At 54.1% G+C, this 18,923-nt stretch overlaps 1 protein-coding gene across 1 annotated transcript; it reads right to left on the bottom strand.

Annotated features, from left to right (window-relative positions):
* Window positions 1-4,530: 4,530 nt before the first annotated feature.
* Window positions 4,531-18,008, bottom strand: PARM1 (prostate androgen-regulated mucin-like protein 1). The gene is made up of 4 exons (XM_080373715.1): window positions 17,853-18,008; window positions 6,256-6,966; window positions 5,433-5,511; window positions 4,531-4,821 (listed from the first exon to the last, which is right to left on the bottom strand). The coding sequence occupies exons 1-4, from the start codon at window positions 17,899-17,901 to the stop codon at window positions 4,737-4,739; spliced, it is 924 nt and encodes a 307-aa protein (XP_080229841.1). The 5' UTR covers window positions 17,902-18,008; the 3' UTR covers window positions 4,531-4,736.
* Window positions 18,009-18,923: the final 915 nt, after the last annotated feature.

Here is an 18,923-nt window from a genome sequence, read left to right on the forward strand (position 1 = left end):
AGATTCGGGGATGTTTGGTCCTTGTGTTGCAAACTTTGGGATGGGTTTTTGGTGGGAAGTCACCTGTTGGAAGCTGGAGCTGTAGGGACGTGGGCTGCAAGGACAAGGTGATACCCTCAGCTCTGGTCCGAGCTGCACTGTGCTTAACATGCCATGCTCTCACCTGGCAGGCAATTAGCTCACCTAATGAGCTTTATTGCTCCTGGAGGCTACAACCAAGGGCTGCCTCTGAGACCTGGAGAGGGACCACGTCATCTGCAGTGCGGCTGCCAGACCCTGCTGCTGCCCGAGAGGCTGAGGGAATAGGATGTTCCACACAGAGCTACGTGAACTATTTTTTATATATAAATAAAATATCTCTGAGATGAAAGTGAGCCAAAGTGGGGGAGGTGGGAAGCCTTTGGGAAAAATGGGAGTTTACTATTTTCGTAAATAAAACAAGCTCATGGCAGGGAGTTACTTATCTTTTTTTAAAAAAGAAGAAGGAAAGGAGAAAAAAAAGGGTGATTTATTATTATTATAATTATTATGGCATGTCCTGGCTATTTTTTTTTTCCTTTCCTCCCTGCCATAGTAGTGTGAGGAGCACAGAAGTCCCTGGGCAAGCTGGAGGGTATGAGGTGGGAATGTGGGAGAGGTGTTTGTAGCCATCACCTTGAACACAGGCATCCTTCCCCGGTACTAAAGTGGTTTTTTCCACTTGACAAGTGCATCTGGTATTTGTTAGTCTGCCTTCCACCTTGGCCCCAGTGCTGTAGGCACCAACACATTATCCATATCGCAGGGCAGGTGCGTTATGAGTAAATAAGGTGCAAAGCCCCGTGCGTCTGTGGTGTGATCACCCAGGAAAGCCCTTTGGTGCGGTCTTGGCACTGGTTCCCTCTGCCCCATATCAGAGCTGCCAGTACAGCATCCTTCCTCCAGCAGACCCCCGTCACCTGGTAACCCTGAAATTCCCAAATCCAGCAGGCATCTGAACTGGGCTGTGTGGTTTCTGGGCAGACAGGCTGTGACGGGGCTGTTCGAGTTCCTCCTTGCAGAGGCTTGGGGACAGCCCTGGCTTGACCTGGGGTTAGCTGAAATAACTCCCCCCTCTTTATTCTTCACAAAACAATGTATTTAACACCCTGCCGCTGTGCAGTGGACTGACTTGCACCATCCCCATGTGGGCAGAGTCAGGGCATCTCTGCACCTCGCTCACGGTCCCTGCCTCTGTCCTCACAGTTTTTATCTGAGGCTGATGCTGGGTTTCACCCAGCAATGCCTTGGAGCTTTATGGGCTGTATCCCGCAGTACTCAGCCTGGCAAGCCCTTCCCCAGCTATTTTTGGCCCCGAGCTGGGAGCCTGGCTCAGCTTCCTTTACCCCTTTCATTTTAAGGAGGATGCTCTGAGTTGCAGGGGTGGTACCACAGCATGTATCCCAGCCTGCTGACGTATCCCAGCCTGCTGTTTCTGGCTCCATTTCCAAACTGTGGGAACAAACGTGATGTATTCATTGACAATCTGCTGCTCGGAGCCAGCTGGTAAGAGCCTCGCGCCTTCCTCTCCACCCCCAGCAGTGGGTGCCATTAAAACACACGAGTGGTTTGGCAAGAAGCCCCTTTTCACCAGGGGGGGAGGTAAGGCTGGAGCTCTGGTGCCGTGTAAATGCCTTTAGGAAGGGGAGAGGGCACCCCAGTGAGGGTCACCACTCCCACCCGGTGTGCCTTCCCTTCCCCGGGCTTGAGGCCAGGGTGATGGGTGGGAGGCTGGAGCCATGCTCATGGTGGGATGTCCATCTCCATCCTTTCTTGCTTCACCTGACCCGCCAGCTGAGCGCCATAGGGCAGAGGCTTTGCCTTGCTGCTTACGCCGCACCGAGGAGCAAAGAGAAGGCACTGGGATGGGTTCTGGTCCCAGGCTCTTGCAGGAAGCGCAGAACCTCTTTTCACCCCAGGATGTCCCCCCAAATATGTACACATTCTTCCTCGCATTGAAGGCAAAGAGAGATTCATTCATTTTAAGCAATCCAGGCATAGGGCTGAGCAGGAAAGCGGACCCTGTGTGTCAGCCTTGTGGACCCGCAGCTGCGTGGCACTGGGGACAAGGTGGCATCTCTGGTTGTCACCGCTGGTGCCAGGATGAAGTGTGAATTTGCATGTGCCATCAGCCCACGCTGACGAGGGCTGGCTTAGTTTCTTGGCCAAACCTTCCTCCTAGAAACTCAGTGTCCTGCATTAGATGACACTGGATTTCTGTTCTCCTTTGTGAAAAAGGAATTGATTCCCCTGGGGATTTTTTTTTTTTTTTTTAAGTAACGGTGATGGCTTTTCCTCTCCCTTTATTCCCTCACTTATGCAGCAGCATCTGAGCAAAGTGAGTGACATTTTAATACCTTTGGGATGGTTTTGGTTTTTTAATGCCTGCTCTTTGCTGTTGCTGGACAATATTGAGCTGTAGCTCAGGAGGGTTTTAAAGCCAAGCAAAGCAGAGGGGCTCCCCGGTGGGCCACTTCTTGCCAGCAGGGGCAAGGGAGAGCCTTTTCCGTGTGGCTTCGGGGAGGGCAAGTACAGCACCGTACCATCAAATTTATTAAAACAGAAGAAGAGTGGGGTTTTTTTTATTCAGTTTGTGGGTTTTATTAGCCAAGGTGGCCTAATTTGCTGCTTCTTGGCTGCCAGAAAGGTAGGAGGGAGTTTTGCTCACCCCGAGCACCCTCAGAGCCTGTGCCACTGCTGTGATGCCTCAGCATCACGGTCCCTTCTCTCCCCCTGCCTCCCTAAACACATCCCATCTCTCTGGAGCCTGGCTGGAATAGCCAGCAGCTGGCAGGTTGCTATCCCAGGGAAGAGGGCGAGTGGGATACAGAGCCATAAATTTCACCCCATATACACTCCCAGCCCCAGCAGTTCCCCGGGCTGGTGGTGGTTTGAAGGTGCAATGACTGTTCTTTATATATGATATCTAATAATGCTCTTTATTCTCTGTTTCTACCCTGTCTGAACTAGAAGCGGGGGAGGAGCAGCTCAACACCCATGGCTTAGCAGGTGGCCTTGGTGCTGGCAAAGCCTGTGCCAACACCTTGCTGTCCAGCCACCCAACCAGCGCTAACATGGAAAGGGAAGCAAGAGGATGGGCTACTGAAGAGGCTAAACAAGGCTCAGAAGGCAAAGGGAAATGGATAATGATGGCATTTCCCTTTGGGAAGCAGAGCTGGAAGAGGTGTCCTCATTTCTCCTGACCTTTTCAGGTGGCTATTAGGTGCCAGCTGGGTTTATTACACTCGCTTGATGAAAATCAAGAGATGATGCATCTGTTGCAGGAAGCAATCATGCAAATACCCCAAGCTTTGATGTTCCCGGGGACACTTCGCTTAGCAGCCAGGGCAAACGGCAGAGCCTGTTTCCCAGCCTGTGCAGCCAATGCCGAATAACCTGAAGCAGACACCTGCGTTTCAGGTGAGATGGCCTGAGCCTCTCCTGCCTCGTCTGCTTGCGTCCCATAGGGAACAGCAGCTTCTTCTCGGCTGCCCTCCCTATAGCAGGCAGTGCCCTGCTGCTTCAGGGCTTCAGCAAAGAGTAGCTTGGAGGATGCCCAGTGAACCTCATGCCCTCCCCATGCAAGAAAACAGTTGGTAACGGAGAACAGGGGTGTAAAACGTTGCAAACTGGTGCATCCCAACCTGTGCAGGGATGCTGCTGCCTTCCCCAAAACCCCTCCAGAAACTCGGTGGTGCCATCATCTCACTGGGGGTCTGCGAGAAGCAGCCTGTCCACAACCCCTGGGGTGATGGTGACCAGCTCTGGGGGCTGCTGGGATGCCCCAAACCTTTGCAGTGTCGTTTAGTGCTGATTTATTTATTAAGGCCACACTGAGAGGGCTTTGCTCTTCGCTGACAGGGGATTTAGCCAGAGGCAGAAGTGGCTGAGCAGGGGGATGTGGGCCAGCGTGAGCATCCCCTCCCCAAACCAACCCTGCCGTCAGCCACCCCTCTGCTTCTAGTAGCTGAATGCAGAAATTGGGGATGAAAAAACCCACGTTGCTGTGTTTTAGCAGCCAAGTTTTAAAAATAAAGCTGCAGAGCAAGCACCCACATGTGTGAAATGGGGCACCTCTCGACCCAGGAGTGTGGGTGGTCAATGCATCTTCCCACAGGCTCCCAGGCTGCGTTTGGAGGGAAAAAAACACAATTAAATGGAAAAAAATGAAACTACGAGCTTCTGCACAGAAGCACCTGCAGGAAAAGCAAGGGAGCAGCAATGGAGCAGCCCCGTAACTGCTCGTGGCCCCTGGCAAGGCAAGGGATTTTGTAGTGGGGTGATGGAGGGAGGTGATTTTGGAGGAAGGGGCATGTGAAAGCACGGGAGACTGCTGCACACTGCTGGTCCTGGCTCAGCACCCACTGTGTCCCCCCCGAGCCGTGGGGCAGAGGCATTTCAAAGGATGCCATGGCACTGGCTGAACCTCCATCCTCCCCCCACCCTTCCCCCTGGGGAATTTGGGTTCCCTTGCCTACAAACCAAGTGGCCGACATGTCCCAGGACCCAGAATTTCCTACGCAAAGGCCAAAATTCAGGTTTATTGTGGGTGCTGCACACCCGCCCGCCCTCCAGTTGCCTGTCATCCACCGGACCCACCATGATCCTGCCTGCAGCGGTGGCTCAGTGCCCAGGCATCTCCTCAACAGCGGATGCTCTGCTGCAGAAGCGGTTATAAATTAAGGAATTTATTATTATTTTTTTCCTCCTCATCCCTGCTAGGAGTCGTCATAGAGGGGGTTGTTGTAGTTGCCCCAGGAGCCGTAGTCGTGGTCATCCAAAAGCCTGCCGTAGGAGGAGTGCCTGCCAGAGGAAAGCAAACCACCCGGCATTACTGCTTGCTTTGGTGCTTTATGACTTATTTTACTGTGGGGTGAAGAAAAAAAAAAAGGCAAAAAAAAAAAAAGCATGTACTAGGTTTGGGATATTTTAGCAGGAAGCATCAGGACAGCAAATAAGCCCAGGCAGGATTTTGCCCCTATTAAACCACACTGGGACATGTCAAGGAATTAAAAACGAGACCTTTGCTCGTCTTAGTTGTTGGCAAAGCCTCATTAAAGATGCTCAGCACTGGGCCTTGCTGCTGTTTATTGTCGAAGTCACGGTGAGACCCGTGGTAGCAGCTTGCCCTAGGGATAATTACTGGTTATGACTATGCTGAACAGCGTCTCTGGCATTTGAGTGAGGCTGTTGTAAAACGAGGGAGAAAAATTCTGCTTTTCAATATAACGCGGTAGAAAATACAACCTTGCTGGGGTCTGCACACCACCCTGCCAGGCTTGGGGACAGCATTTCCCCAGGGCTTTGCCCCTGAGCATCACCCTTGAGGTGGTGAGAGGGGCTGCAGCCTCGGGGAGGTGGGGGGGTGAGGTGTGGGGCACAGCTCAAGGACCCTGCCCCCAAAACAGCCTTACCTGATCTTGAGGTACGCTGCTGCCCCGAAAACCAGCACCACCACCACGATGACCGTCACAGTTATGGCCACGATGCTCCCTGCAGAGGGTCCAACAGAAAGGGCAGCACTCAGCCCCCCCAGTCTCAGCCCCACACCCCGGCCTGTCCTGGTACACCTGTACCAGCCGTCTCTGCCTGGGGGGAATATTCCCTCACCGCTTCCCAAAGCTCCTCCGGAGGATGCTGGGCATCCCTATATTGTTTGTAACAACCCCCTTCCCGTAAAGGCAGGGCAGGAGGACTGGGGATAAACCATAGCTGGGCTTTGCTTGCGGACTATGGGCTGGCTCCTTGATGCTCTCTCAGCACCAGGCAGCATTTAGTGCTGAGCCAAGGCCAGAAAAACCTCCAGATCCCTCCCTTTTCTGGCCTTATGAAGCACTTCGGAGCTACCTGAGCTTGCAGAAGAGGACAGGAGAAAGCTGGTATCAGCTTAATGAGGTCTCCAGGAGGGAGAAGCAAAACCTACATCTTCCTAGCTCAGGCTGCACCCACCATCCAGGCACTTGTTTCCTCTCATCCTTAAATGTTTCAGCTCAAATTTACAGCTAAGGATTTTATTCACGCCTCCGGGCAACTGAGGTTTGGGATCTAGGACTCTCTGTCTCCACTGGTGGAACAGATGGTGCAGGCTTCTCCAGGGAAGCTCAGCTTTTGCTGAATGGTGCTCTCAGAAAGCTGCCTACCTCTTCCCTTCCCATCTGGGGGGTCTTCCCCTCTTATCTAAGCACCTTGAGGTTGACATTATTTCTACAAATGCATATGGAGAGCAGTGGTGCTCACCTGCGCTCAAGGCGCGTGGGACCTCTTCCATGGTGATGCCAGTGGAGAGGGTGGTTTTGCCAGTGGCCGTGGCCTCGGCTGCAGGAGGGCTTGTTGCAGTCACTGGGGGGGATGTCAGCTCCACGGCCAGGCCTGATGCCATGGCCAGCGTCCCCCAGGAAGGGACATCCTTGGGCAGTGCCGGTGGCTGGGTGGTGCCAGAGCTCATGAGGACAGGTGGTGGGGACAAGACCGTCCCAGGGGATGAGTACAGGTCGTCGGTGGAGAGGGAAGAGGAGGAAGAGGAGGATGCAGCTGTACCACTGGGGCTGGGAGTTGTCCCCAAATCCACCCTGCCTCCTGCCAAGCTGGCGGTATTTGCTGTCCGAAGACCTGGGGCTGTCTCCAAGGTTGGTGGCACCAAGCTGGGGTTGGAAGCTACGGGTGGGCTGTCTGCTGCGGTGATGGTGGATGTGGTGGCATAGCTCACAGTGACAGAAGCAGAAGCAGGGGACAGTGCTGCCACTGATGTGGCATTGTGGCCATCTCCCTCTGCCAGCCCAGAAGATGTCCCATCTCCAGCAGGTCCCGTGGACGTGAGCAGCGAGGGCTGGCCAGGAGTTGGCGTGGGGACAGCTGCATCCCTGGAGCCCGGCCCCGCTGGGATCCCCTCGGAGGGGAAGGGGGGCCTGGCAGGGGTGAGGAGTGATGCTGTAGGTTCATCACCCAGTCCTAGGAGCAAGACAAAGAGGAATTAATAATGGGGACATCCTTGGGGCAACTTGGGGTTTGGGAATGAAGCTGGGAATAAGTTTATCGTTTTTAAAATGCTGAGAGCCATCTGAAATGAAGAGATGGGAAATATATATACGTAGCTAGAGGTGAGGTTTAAACCAGACCGGTTGCCCTGGCATGGGTCAACAGCTTTTTTTCCCAAGGCTGGGATACCCCCTGTCCCCAAACACCCCCTCCATCTTCCCAGCATCTCCTCCCAGCAGCCAGCAAAGCAGCAGGGGAGCAAGCTCCTCCTCGGCAGCAACCACCACCGTGCAGCTGGGAATGATAACACAAGATGCCTCTTTCTCCTCTCCCCCCGTTTCCTTGTGCATTCATTCATTTGTCTCCATTTCTTAGCATGCAGATGAGTCATTTTTTCCCCTGTCCCCATCAGCAGGCTGCTAGGGCTTTTCTTCTCTCCCCCGCCAGCCCCTTCTGCTCTCTAGGGCTAAACTCTGCACTGGGCCAGCACCAGCAGCAAGATCCCTCAGCACAACTGGGCCAAGGGAGGAGCATGCCAACACTAAGTGACATCGGGATGGATTTTTATTCTCATGCATTCATTTATTTACACCCCCAGAACATCACAAGCCCAGCACAGGGAAGAACAAGGACTTGCTCCAGTACAAACAAGCCGCAATGAACTAATTCTGTGAGTGCTGAGGACAAAAAAACCTTAGGAAAATGCCGGTTTTGTGGGAATCCTGAAGCCAAACTCCCACTTCTGTTCCAGAGACAGGAGTTTGGTGCTAACCTAGGTGAGAAACAAGAACACGGAGAGCACAGATGCCTATCATGGTAGGTCTTTGTGAGCAGAGCTTGCAGACCGTATGGGCATTGCAGGTGGGTACATAAAGGTTCTCTCCCCATCACCAAGCCACCCACCAAGCTAATGCTGTCCCTTCAACATCTAACTGAAATGCCACCCATGGAGGTGACACCCAAGGGAGCAAGGAAGGACCAGACCTGCACCAGAGATGGGTGCAGATGGGACAGAGCTGTTGCTGGCCCACCACACAACTCTTCATTGTGCGTAAAGCTGCACCAAGGAGCAGTGGCACAGGAAGGACTCACATTTGGGAGCAAGGGCTGTGCAACACAGGGTTCCTCCAGCAAAGCCCCTCACTGCTGAGCGCCCAGGAGAGCCACAAGGCTCCCAGGGCACGGACAGCACCTCACACTGAAGGAGAGATGAAAAGACCACCCGCGTGCAAAAATGGTGGGATGAAGCAGTGGTGAGCAGGGACTCACCAACCGGTGGTGTGGGGTGTTTTCAGCTGCCAGGGTAAACAGAAGACTGGTGGTGTCTACTACAGCTTTGCTCAGGCTGCACGCCTTCAGTGGAGGAGGACAGCAGAAGGGACATCTCAGCTGAGGACCTCCAGCTGGCTGCAGCAAGTGCTGGGTGCACAGCACATCCGTCATGAAGGCATTTTCTGTTTAGACACTGCTAACATGCTTGGCCAGGGGTTCAAAGCCAGCTCTGGGAGGCTTCTACTAAAGCCCAAGGCATTTAGGAGCACAAGTCCATGGGATGCTTGACCCAGAGGATTTTTTCCCCCTGGCACGGTAGATACTGCTGTGGTGGACCCCATTTCCCAGGCAGGAAGGTCTAGGAGGTGGGACTGAGGCCATGGGTGCTCTTCTCCCAGCAACAGGCACCTGGAGATGCCTCTGAACTTTCATGCTCCTCAGGCTCTCTGTCTGCTGAGGCGCAAGGCAGATAGACCTTGGGATAAGGAAGAGGAGATGGATGATAAGCTGGAGTCTGGTTACCAAACAAGCCACCTAGCTCAGCACCTATGGTTTCCATAGCCAGCCCTGCCACAGCAGCGGGGAAGCACCCAGACATCCCATCTCCTCCTTCCCAGCTTTTCAAAACATACCAGGCTCCTACAAAGCTTCTGCCGTCAACAGGGCGCTCTGAGGTTTCCTCATCCCAAGATGTTTACATCTCAGGCTTCCTGGTGAATACCTGGGAGTTACTGGCATGTGAACTTGAGCTGCAATACTGTCATAATCCTCAGCTGAAAAGCCGCTAGTTCGGATGAACGCACTGGTTTTCACAGCTTGGCTTCACCCACAGCATCTCCCCAGGACAAAGCCCGCCCACAGCACTGGCTCCATCCGGCAAACCTGATGTGTCCCCATGCATCCCATTCCCTTTCTCCTGCAGAGGCTGGTGGCTCCCTCGATCAGTTCAGACACTAAAACGCCATAAAACCAGATATTCCCCCCTGTGCTGCTCCATACTCTTGCATAGCTCTCCAGGCTGATGGACCACAGGCAGCAAGTGGCAGGTCCCATGCCAGTGGGGTGGGATGTCCAGAGCACCAGAGCACCCTCCAGGGACCCGCACCATTTGGTGCATCACTTGCAGTGGCCAGAAACAAGATGCAAGAGCCTGCCTCTTTAATGATAATGAGGTTCATGTGGTTGATTTGTGCCCTTTTCACTTTTACACCGGCACCTCCCCTTGCCCTTTCTTGACCAGGTTGGAGTATCCCCATACAGTCTTCCCAACACGCTTGTTTGAGTGGCAGAGTACAAAGAAGGGAGGCTGCTGAAACTGCATCGCCTTTTTTAAAAGAAAGAAGGTACAAGTGCCACTTCGAGCACGTTAGCCCACAACCTCCCCCATCACAGGAGCCAAAGGTGCCATCACCCACAAGCTCAGGACAGCACAGCCCGCTGGTTTTCATGGCCAAGGGTGGGACATGAAATCCCTGGCTGGATTCATGAGGAACATCGGGCAACAGAGTCTTTCTCAAAGATTTAACACCATGAGCCTTCTGCAAGAGGTCTCTGCCAGAGAGCAGAGGGTCTGCTCTGGAGATGCATGGGTGGAAAGGCGTATCAGCAATACAAGTAGATATCAAGGCATGAGTGAAGAACCCAGGTACTCTGGCCCAGCACTTCTGACCTCAGATGTTGGGCTTATTTCCCCCCCTGCCCCAATCTACACCAGTCAGCAGCAATGTGAGGGAGGTGCCCAGCTGACCTGACATGGCATTGCCAAAAGGAGCTCACAGCTCATGCATGCCCTGAGCACAACACTTGGGTGTTTTAAGAGGTTTGCACTGGAGATGGCTAATCCAGGGCAGAAATCAGCTGCTATGTGGAAACCGAGGGCACTGGAAATGCTGAAACCCCAACTGAGCATCCATTCACCCTTGGTGCTCTTCAGATCAGGGTGCAACACCCACGTATTTCGGTAAAATAACCCTTTCTCCATCACGCCTTGGCTCAGATGTGCCACTTCAACACATAGCAGAGCCTGCAGCCCATAGCATGTCGCACTTCCCATCAAGCACAGCAGAAGCATCCCAGGGCTGGTAGCACCTGGACAGTTTATTACCTCTCTGAATGTAGGTGCTTCCAGTCTCTCTGGGACACAGGCAGCTTGCCACCTCTCTGCAAAGCCACCCTGGCACCCCACATTGCTTGCTTGTGCTTTGGGGTCAGCAGAGCTCACGATCTGCTTGAACTTTGGAGGCAAACCAACAGGGACCTTCAAAAGCTGGCGATACTGCCAGCTGGGATGAGTCAGGAAGTTTCTGATAATATCTAAAGGGTATACATTCAGAGGGCGAGCCAAAACCGGCTGCAGGAACAATCCTTGGCCGCTGGCTGAGCGCTCCCAGCCAAGCAGGTCACAGGTCACAGGAACATTTCCCAAGGGAGCAAGTGCAGCTGAAGGCAGCTCACTTTCCCCATCTCCCCCTGCTCCTGCAGCATCTTTGCCAGCCAAGCTTTGGTTTCCAGGTCGATTGGGCTGCATTAACCTCCGCTAGCAAGCCCTGCCTGTGCCAGCCCTCTGCTATGCTCTTGTTCCTCCCCCCGAGCCACCATCTCCATCAGGTTATCTGGGACCCGGCTCTCACCCACAGAACATCACCTCCCCCACGTACAGGCTGTGCCCCTGCGCACAACAGCAAAAGCCCAGCTGGGATCCTGGAGGCAACGCAGGCTGCTTCTGAACCGGGTTAGGATGAGGGGGACAAAAAGGACATGGCTGAGGACCCCCTTGGCTGATAGCTCCACGCATCCTCACGCCACTGCGCCCAGCTCCTGGACAGGCTGCCCCACAGGTGGGTGCTGCCTGTCCCCGCAGAGCTGGGTGGCCAGAAGAGCACCCAGCAAGCCCAGTCCTCTACCAACACATCCAGAAAGGAAAAGAAAAGCCAAGGTGGGGGTTTTCTTCTTTTACCAGCACCTGGTCTGTAGGAGTTGCAGCTGTGAGCAGGAACCAGAGCAGTGCGCTGGAATAAGGGACAAAAAAAAAAAACCACTAGAAAACTTCTTTTAGGACCACATGACTTCAAAGGCTAAAAAAAATCTTCAAACACGGGTTTGTCAGAGGGACCGAAGGATGTTAGCTGTGAAAGGATACTGAGGATAGCTCAGCCCTGAGGAATTTGCCCATCTAATTCACTTAAGGCAGTTGAGCACCCTGCTAGAATCCAGCTCAGAGCAGACGGGCAGGGGACTGCCAGGACAAGGAAAACAGCGGTGTCACACTTTGCCACCCCACAGGAGCTTCCAAATGTCCTTCTAGTTTGCCTTCCCTAGGAGTATGGGAAACAGCCAAGAAAAAGAAAAACCCAAACCCCTATAATTCAAATATCTCACTCTTAGGGATTACTAACCCTGATCACCTGCCACCCCAAGGCATGACGCTCCCACCTGATGGGTTACCTCCTTCTGCTACCTGCGTGCTCTTCTGGCTTCTGTGAGCACCACAGAGGTGGGGGTCTCACCCTGGCAGGAGTTGAACACTCGTGCTCTGCTCGGGAAGCAGCTGCCGGACCTGGCTGGCAGCCTCCCCAGCAATGCATTTCTGAGGTACTCCAGAAGCAATTGCAGCAACCTTTTAAATTGTTCTGCCAGCTGAAAGAGGGCATAAAAACCAAGGGAACATCTCCAGCCCAAGTGAATGACATCAGATGGAGCAGCCGTGCCACAGCAAACAAACATCCACTGATAAAGCAGAGATGGAGCTTTTAACGAGCTTCACTTTATGACTCATCACATCTGATGTAACTACCAGAAGGTCCACATGACCTCACCCACACGCCACATGCCTACTCTCAGCCTGAATTAACTAAGGCACCCGTACCCCAGCTGCAGGAGGTGATGCTCCTCTAGCAGCCGAGGTCTCAGGGATAATAAAAGTTTCTGCACCATGAATATTATTTTTGCCTCCCTCCCAGCAGCTTGCCCTGACTGTACTTGCACGAGGAACCAAACCACCCTTTCTGAACAAGAGAAAGCAACAGAAGGAGACTAAGCCACTGCAACCAGAAGGTCTGTGGAGCACCCACAGCATGCTGTGCTGGTGCAGCAAGGTCAGGTACCACTTTCCGTGCCAGCTCAGCAGCTGCTTCTGGGGCAGGCACTAACAAAGGCATATGACTAAGGCCACACCTAAGCTATAGACTAAGGACCATACTACTCCTTAAAGCAAAATTCCATATTAATTTCACCATAGACCCACAAGATCTAGGCAGAGTAGGCAAAGAAGGATGCTGATACAGCCTCATCCTCTGCTCAAGATAAGGAAATACATTGTCTGGGGTCAACACAGGAGATAATTAGAAGCAGCATCAGAATGTTAAAGATGAACAGGTTAGAGACAACTTACACACAACACAGGTCTAAGTACCACCCGGCACTACAGGGATATACAGCCTGTGTGTATGTGTGTATGTACACCACCACCCCCAGACAGCTAAGACAAAAAGCTGAAGCCTGAGTTTCAGTGAAGGTCCTGACCCTGTGGGCAGAGGGTGCGTGGGTGGGGGGTCCCAGGAGAGGCTTGTTGGGGTGCTCAGGGGCTGTTAGCGCAGCTGGGGCTCCAGCATAAAAGCTGGTGGCTGGAGCTGTGTCCTTTCTGCACAGTTTTGCTGGGAAAAGCGTTATGGATGATGATTTATAAATGATGGTATTAGGGGAGGAAAGCATGTGCATGGAGTGAGGTTCTCTTTCAACGTTTTTAGAGGAGTAACTGGACCCTAAAGGCTAAGGTAAGCTGGTGTGGCTCACTCTGGATGATGTGTTTGATGGTGCACAATCTTCTTTGACCTTCTACAGGTCATTTCTTATGCTGCTTCTCACCGTGTAATGATGATAGAGCATCCCTGCCTGCTCTGGTCCTGCAGTATGCGTTGGTTTATTACCAGGTTAAATGATGCAGAGCGGTAAAACAATTTATGTTTAAATATAGGGTGAGGACTTCCTGTTCATGACCTTGTTGGCTTGGCTTTGGTTTCTGTAGCTGGGGATTCCCATACCTTGTGCTGTTATTCTGCAGTTCCCTTCCCCCTTGTTCGTGCTCAGGTGCGATTGTGCTGTTGCTTCTTAGCAATAGAACTGCTAGCATCTGACTGTGGACGGCAAAAGGTCTCCTTGTTGTGGCTGAGGCTAAATAAAACTGGTTTTTGCTTTGGGTTCAACTTGTTTTTCAAGCTGTTCAGCACTGGGCTGCCTCACCTTTTCTGTCGCTATGTAATTTAGGCTTTGGTGTTCACCTCCCTCCTCGCTGGTTGGAGGGCCCTGGCTGCAGTAAACAAGGCTCTGATTGAGCTCTGTACTGGTATGGCAGAAGTAAGAGGGAGGATGTGGTCGTTGTCTTGGGCTTTGAACTTCTGCCTCTGTGCTTCTAGGGCACTGTTGCAGAGCCCTGCCGTGTTATCCCCAAGAAATAAGGATGATGGGGTGGTCTAGGGGCAGCTCTGCAGACCAACGAGCTTTCCACGCCATCCCAGAGGGAACATCCAGCAGGGTTAGTACCGGGAAATGGTAAATCCTGGGGACATGTCTGGCTGCTGTCAAGCTTCCATAAGTAAACCAGGGCCACCGTGGTGGCTCCAGGTCTGTAGCAAACTCCGGCACTGCATGTGCATGCTGGTGACCTCTAATACTAGCAGAACCACCCCTGGGTGATGCACTGCTGCTTGCTTGGCTCCTGCTGTTACCAGCTTTCCGATGGCAGGTTGTGTGGGTGAGGGTATAAAACCGGTTGTGAGAGGAGGAAGAACCCAAGTGAGAACACCAGGGGCCAGAAACATCAACAGGTAAAAGGCAAAGCTATCTGATAATGGCGTAAAGAAGCCAAGGCTGTCAGACCAAATAAATTAGCAGTTGCTCTGATTTACTGCTGAGCTGTACTGGCTTCCTGTGTGATTGGTTTTGCATGGTCGTTAAGTGGTCTAGGTCTAATTGCTCTGAAGCCTAAAGCTTTCCATAGCTAAGAGGAACAGCGTGGCAATGGAAATCTTTGTGCTGTCTCCACGTGTCCCTCGCCATCCAGAGGCCCCATCCCTGAGGGAGAGGCTGTCCCAAACATGCAGCTGGCCAGGGCACCCTGGGGATGTCTCTTGGCAGCCCTCCTTGAGGATGCAGCCCTCCACCAGAGAGTTGCTACTGAGCAAATCCACTTGTATCAACCCCCTGGATGTAGGGGCTGTACCAGCATCTCCTGCGGATGCCTGGCCTGCCTCTTGTGAAAGGCAAGAGCAAAATCCCCACGCCCAAACGCGTCAAGGCGGGGGCTTTGGGCAAGCCGGAGAGGAGAGGCTCCAGGTGAGGTCTTTGCTGGCTGGTGGGTCACAACCTGGTTTGGGAGCAGCAGATGCTGCTCCTATTGCATGGGAGTAAGGAGCCAGTGCGGAGGAGCCCTGACTCACTCTTGCACACTCTTCAAACCCTGAGGAAAGCTGTTGCAAGCAGATGGCTCTTGAGGAACCAGGTGGACAGCTTCACCATCCTGCAGTCACCGCTCTTCCCAGAGAAAAATGCTAATGCTGACTTTTAAAATAAAGACAGTTGCCTGCATGTTGCATGGTCCCTATGACCAGCTCTTCCTTGCCTGGGGTGAGTGACCAAGTCCTTCTCAGGCAACCATCTCCCGGCATGGCCAAGCCCAGCAACAAGGGCTGTTGGTTGCCCAGCAAACCTACCCTTCACAGCAGCTGCAGGGCTGGGTGGCCACACCACCCTCTGTGCAAAGAAAACATGATGTTTCCCTCCACAAAGCTAAGTGTTGCTTAATTATTCAACTCATGAAGCACTTGATCCTGAAGTTGCAATGATATTATAGCAGAGAAGAAGGTGAAGAGGAGCCTTCAGAGGTTTTTCTCCTGCTGAGTGACAAAGCAACCTGTGGCTACGGGTCAACCCATGCAGCCAGAGGTCTCTGCTGAGGACCTGGGGTGGAAGGCCTCTGTGTTCCTGGAGAACCCCTGACTGGCAGGGCCCTCTGTCCCCCTTGGGGTGGGGTGTGCTGGCAGGCAGTCACCTGCCTTGGTGGCTTTAGCCGATTGCTGGGCCTAAGGAGGCTGCTGGGCAGCGTGGGAACTGTTCCTCTTGGTGCCGCCTTCTGCCCTTATTAAGAGCAATAGTTTGCAGCACCAGCTTCTTCCTAAAATTATTTTTGCTTGATATAAATAAAAAAATACTTTAGATATCACATGTTATATTTCTGAAATGTGCAAATATGCGTATGCTGTGCTTATTTCCCTGGGATGTTGCACCACCAGAGGAGGAGCCGTGTCAGTTCCTTGGGCTGGGAGGCTGGCAGAGAGACCTGCCTGTGCAGTTGGGCTAGGACCCCCTCAAAATGCATTTTCCCGGGCAGATATCTTTGATATGGCTCTTGAGCTGCCCAGGTGTGTTGCAAACAGCAGTTCTGCCCAAGTGAACACACACCAGTTAATTTTCCTGGCTGGCTGCTAATTACAGCTTCTAGGTGCAGCTTTAAACATGCACCAGCCCCATCCCAGCCTGCCCCAGGAGGGGAAGCAGTTGGGTTCAGCAGAGGGGGGTTTGAGCATCCTTTGGGATTAGAAGCTGAAGCTGTTGCTTGCTTGTTTAGGCTGGGAGTGAATAATTAACTACCCATCTCCCCTGTGCTCCAGCTCACGTAGAGGTGAGTGGGGCCAGGAGTGCTGAAAATAGCCTGTGGTGCCCCCAAAAAGCAGCTTTTCCCCCCTGGAAGCTCCTTGCAGAAGCACCCAAAGCCTTTAAAGCTGAAAGGTCCCTTTTGCAGGGACGTTAAAATGCCTCAGCCACTGGAGCAGGGTGAATTGCTATAGGGGAGAGCAGGCTTGGGGCTGCAGCGACCAGGTGTGCGTATGGGGCTGGGCATCACTTCAGGAAAGCAAAGCAGGTTTGAATTTACATCCCGAGTAAGAAGTAATAACAGGATAAAAACTTCCTTGTGCAAGTTGCCATTATTTCATTATGTGGCCAGGCAAAGCTCAGCCCTGTATTACTCCTACCCAGTGACGACCTCTTTATCACTAAGCCCCAAAGAATGAGCTTGAAACGTATTTAAATCATGCTTTTTTTTTTTTTTTTTCCTCATGGGTGATAAATACATATCTTTAAGTGTTATTTTGATGGGACGAAAAAGTTGTAGAAAGTTACCCGAAAGATCTGGGGCTTTGGGGGTGTTTGGGAGCAGCCCGAGAGCTGCGGGACTATACTCCAGGGACATATTTCCTGGCTTTTCTGCCAAGCATTGGTGCTTTAGAGAGGGATGGTCGTGGGAACAGCTTTGGGTTTGGCCCAGGCACTGGGAAAAACCCGCCTCCCAACCCCAAAGTGGCTGAGGGCTGACTCCCAGCAGCGGCTGGCTGCTCTGGAGCCGCTCGCCAAGGCGGCAGCTGAATCGGGGCCAGGCAGAAGCCCGCAAAGGAGGTGAGCAGCATCCCCAGCATCCCTGCGGAGCAAAATGTAGGTTCATCCCCATCCCTCCCAAATGCGCTTGTTTGGAAAGTACAGAAAGAAGAGCATATTGGCAAACTCCCCCTTCCCAAGGAGAAGGATTTAGCTGGTTCTCCCTCCTCTTGCACCAGTGGGGTCACTGAACAGGGGAAGGTCTCCCACAAGGTGATGTGGTCCAGGATGATGCTTTGCTGTCCCCACAGATGTGACCTCCCCAGCTGCCGGTGTGGGACCACGGCTGCTGGCTGTGGGTTTCCACAGGGAGCTCAAAACCTCGCCCAGCCTTGCCCCTCGCGCTGCTGCATGCTGGTGGCAGTTTCACAGCAGCTTTGCCCAGTGTGTTTTTCCTTGCGCACGTCCCCGTCGCTTGGTTATGCAAGTGTGCTTTTCATGTTTCTGATCAAGCAGCTCTTTGTGGTGTTTATTAAAAACCCAGCTTGGACAGAGGGATAACCTGTGCCTGCTGTCATTTGAAAGTCCTCACTGTTGGGCTGGCCGGGGACCGAACTGTCTCCTCTGACTGTTGCAGTGGGGGGAAAAATGTCAAATCGGGGCGTTTCTATGAAATGGGGGCATGAAATTGCCGGGGGGCAGGTGGAGGGAGATGCCTTTGGCTGGTTGGAAAAGCACCAGGCGCTGGGTGTGCAGAAGCATCTGCTCAAGGCTGGGGCGAGCGATAAAAGCTGCTTCAAAGCAGTGACCGTGCTGGGAAGGGGGGTGCGAGGCTGGGGGGGTTGTGCCAGCCCCGGTGGGGGGCTGCCACCAAGGAGATGCTGGCGGTCCCCTGAAGTTGTCCTGCTGCACCCCGGCTTCAGGCCAGCCAAGGACCCCTCTGTGGGGCAGGGGTCGAGGAAAAGAGGGGCAGAGCCCCTCTCGCCTGGCCCCACGGGTGTCGGGGCTGCGGTTGGGAGCAGTGGGGGTGCCGGCTGTGTGGAGCCTGTCCCCGGGCATCCTGCCTCTGCCGCCAGGGAGCCGGGCTGTCCCCGGCAAGGGGGGGGGTCTGCCCTCCCACCCCCACGCACGGCTCCCAGCCCACCCGCGGGGCTCCCCGGTACCGGTACACACCCCACCCGCCCCCCGCCCCCCAGCCCGGTGCAGCGGTGGGCGCTTACCTGCCGGGAGGAGGAGGAGGGCGAGGAGGAGGCGGCAGCAGCAGCCCATGGTGCCGGCGGCGCTGGCAGCCGCGGCGGGAGGGACGCCCCGGCCGGCCCCGCTCCGGCCCCCGCCGCCGCCCCGCTCCGGCAGCGGCCCCGGGCGGACAGCGGCACCTGCCGGCACCGGGCACCGGCGGGAGGGGCGGCTGCGGCAGCGGCGAGGGGCTGGGGGGGCCGCTGGGGCTGGGTGCCTGCCCCGGGGTGGGGGGCACTGGGGCTGGGTGCCTGCCCGGGGGGGGGCAACTGGGCCCCCAGCAGCGGGGCTGGGTGCTGAGCACCGCACCGGAGCATCACGGAGCGGGGTGCTCGGGTGCCCGCTGTGCCCCGTGCCTTCCCAGGGCCACGCCGGCTCCTGCCTGGGTACAACTTAACGGTTGTAAAGAAATTAATGCACCTTGCCAGGGCATCCCTCTGCTCTCGGGGGTTGGGGGACAGAGGCCCCCTCCTGCCATGGCTGGATGGGGTTGCGCTGCCTGCCCTCACTGCTCAGCATCACATCAGGGGGTCCGGGGGGCACCCCAGGTACATGCATCAAGGGGACACAGGCAGCCAGCGCCCTGCCTTTCCACGGCACGAACGACTCCCTAAAAGCAGCTCCCGGTGCCCGAAGCACCCAGCCAGGAGATGCCTGTGGCACAGCAAGATACAAGTGCCATTTTTTATGCCTTTCCTTCTGGAAAGCGCTTTGCTGCGGATGGAATGTTCTCAGGCCAAGCTCATCTTCTCCAGGCTTTTGCAGGCTCATGATGGACAAGGATGTCAGCAAGCCCAGGCCGCGGCCAGGCTGTCTTTAACAGGGTTATGCAGCCATCTATTCTGTCGCATCATGTGGCAGTTTCTCGGGATGGATCCTGGCCCTGGGCCTAAAACAGCAGGACACAAATTCCAAGTCTGCTGGCATTTCTGGAGCGGCCAGGATACCGGCTGCCTTGCTGTACGTCGGGCAGCATCAGCATCACAGGTCTCCTTGAAACCTTTTCTCAGCTTAGGAGGAAGAAAAATAATGCTGTTATCCTGCGGGAACTTGGT

This window comes from Falco punctatus (assembly GCF_963210335.1).
Source record: "Falco punctatus genome assembly, chromosome: 1".
NCBI classification, from domain to species: Eukaryota; Metazoa; Chordata; class Aves; order Falconiformes; family Falconidae; genus Falco; species Falco punctatus.

Bases quoted from the DNA above. Each gene is read 5' to 3' on its own strand.
- PARM1 (XM_080373715.1), bottom strand. From the start codon at position 17,901: ATGGGCTGCTGCTGCCGCCTCCTCCTCGCCCTCCTCCTCCTCCCGGCA. The intron at 5,512-6,255 runs GTGAGCACCACT...GACCCTCTGCAG, and splicing joins CCCACGCGCCTTGAGCGCAG to GGAGCATCGTGGCCATAACT. The intron at 4,822-5,432 runs GTAAGGCTGTTT...TTCCTCTGGCAG, and splicing joins GCAGCGTACCTCAAGATCAG to GCACTCCTCCTACGGCAGGC.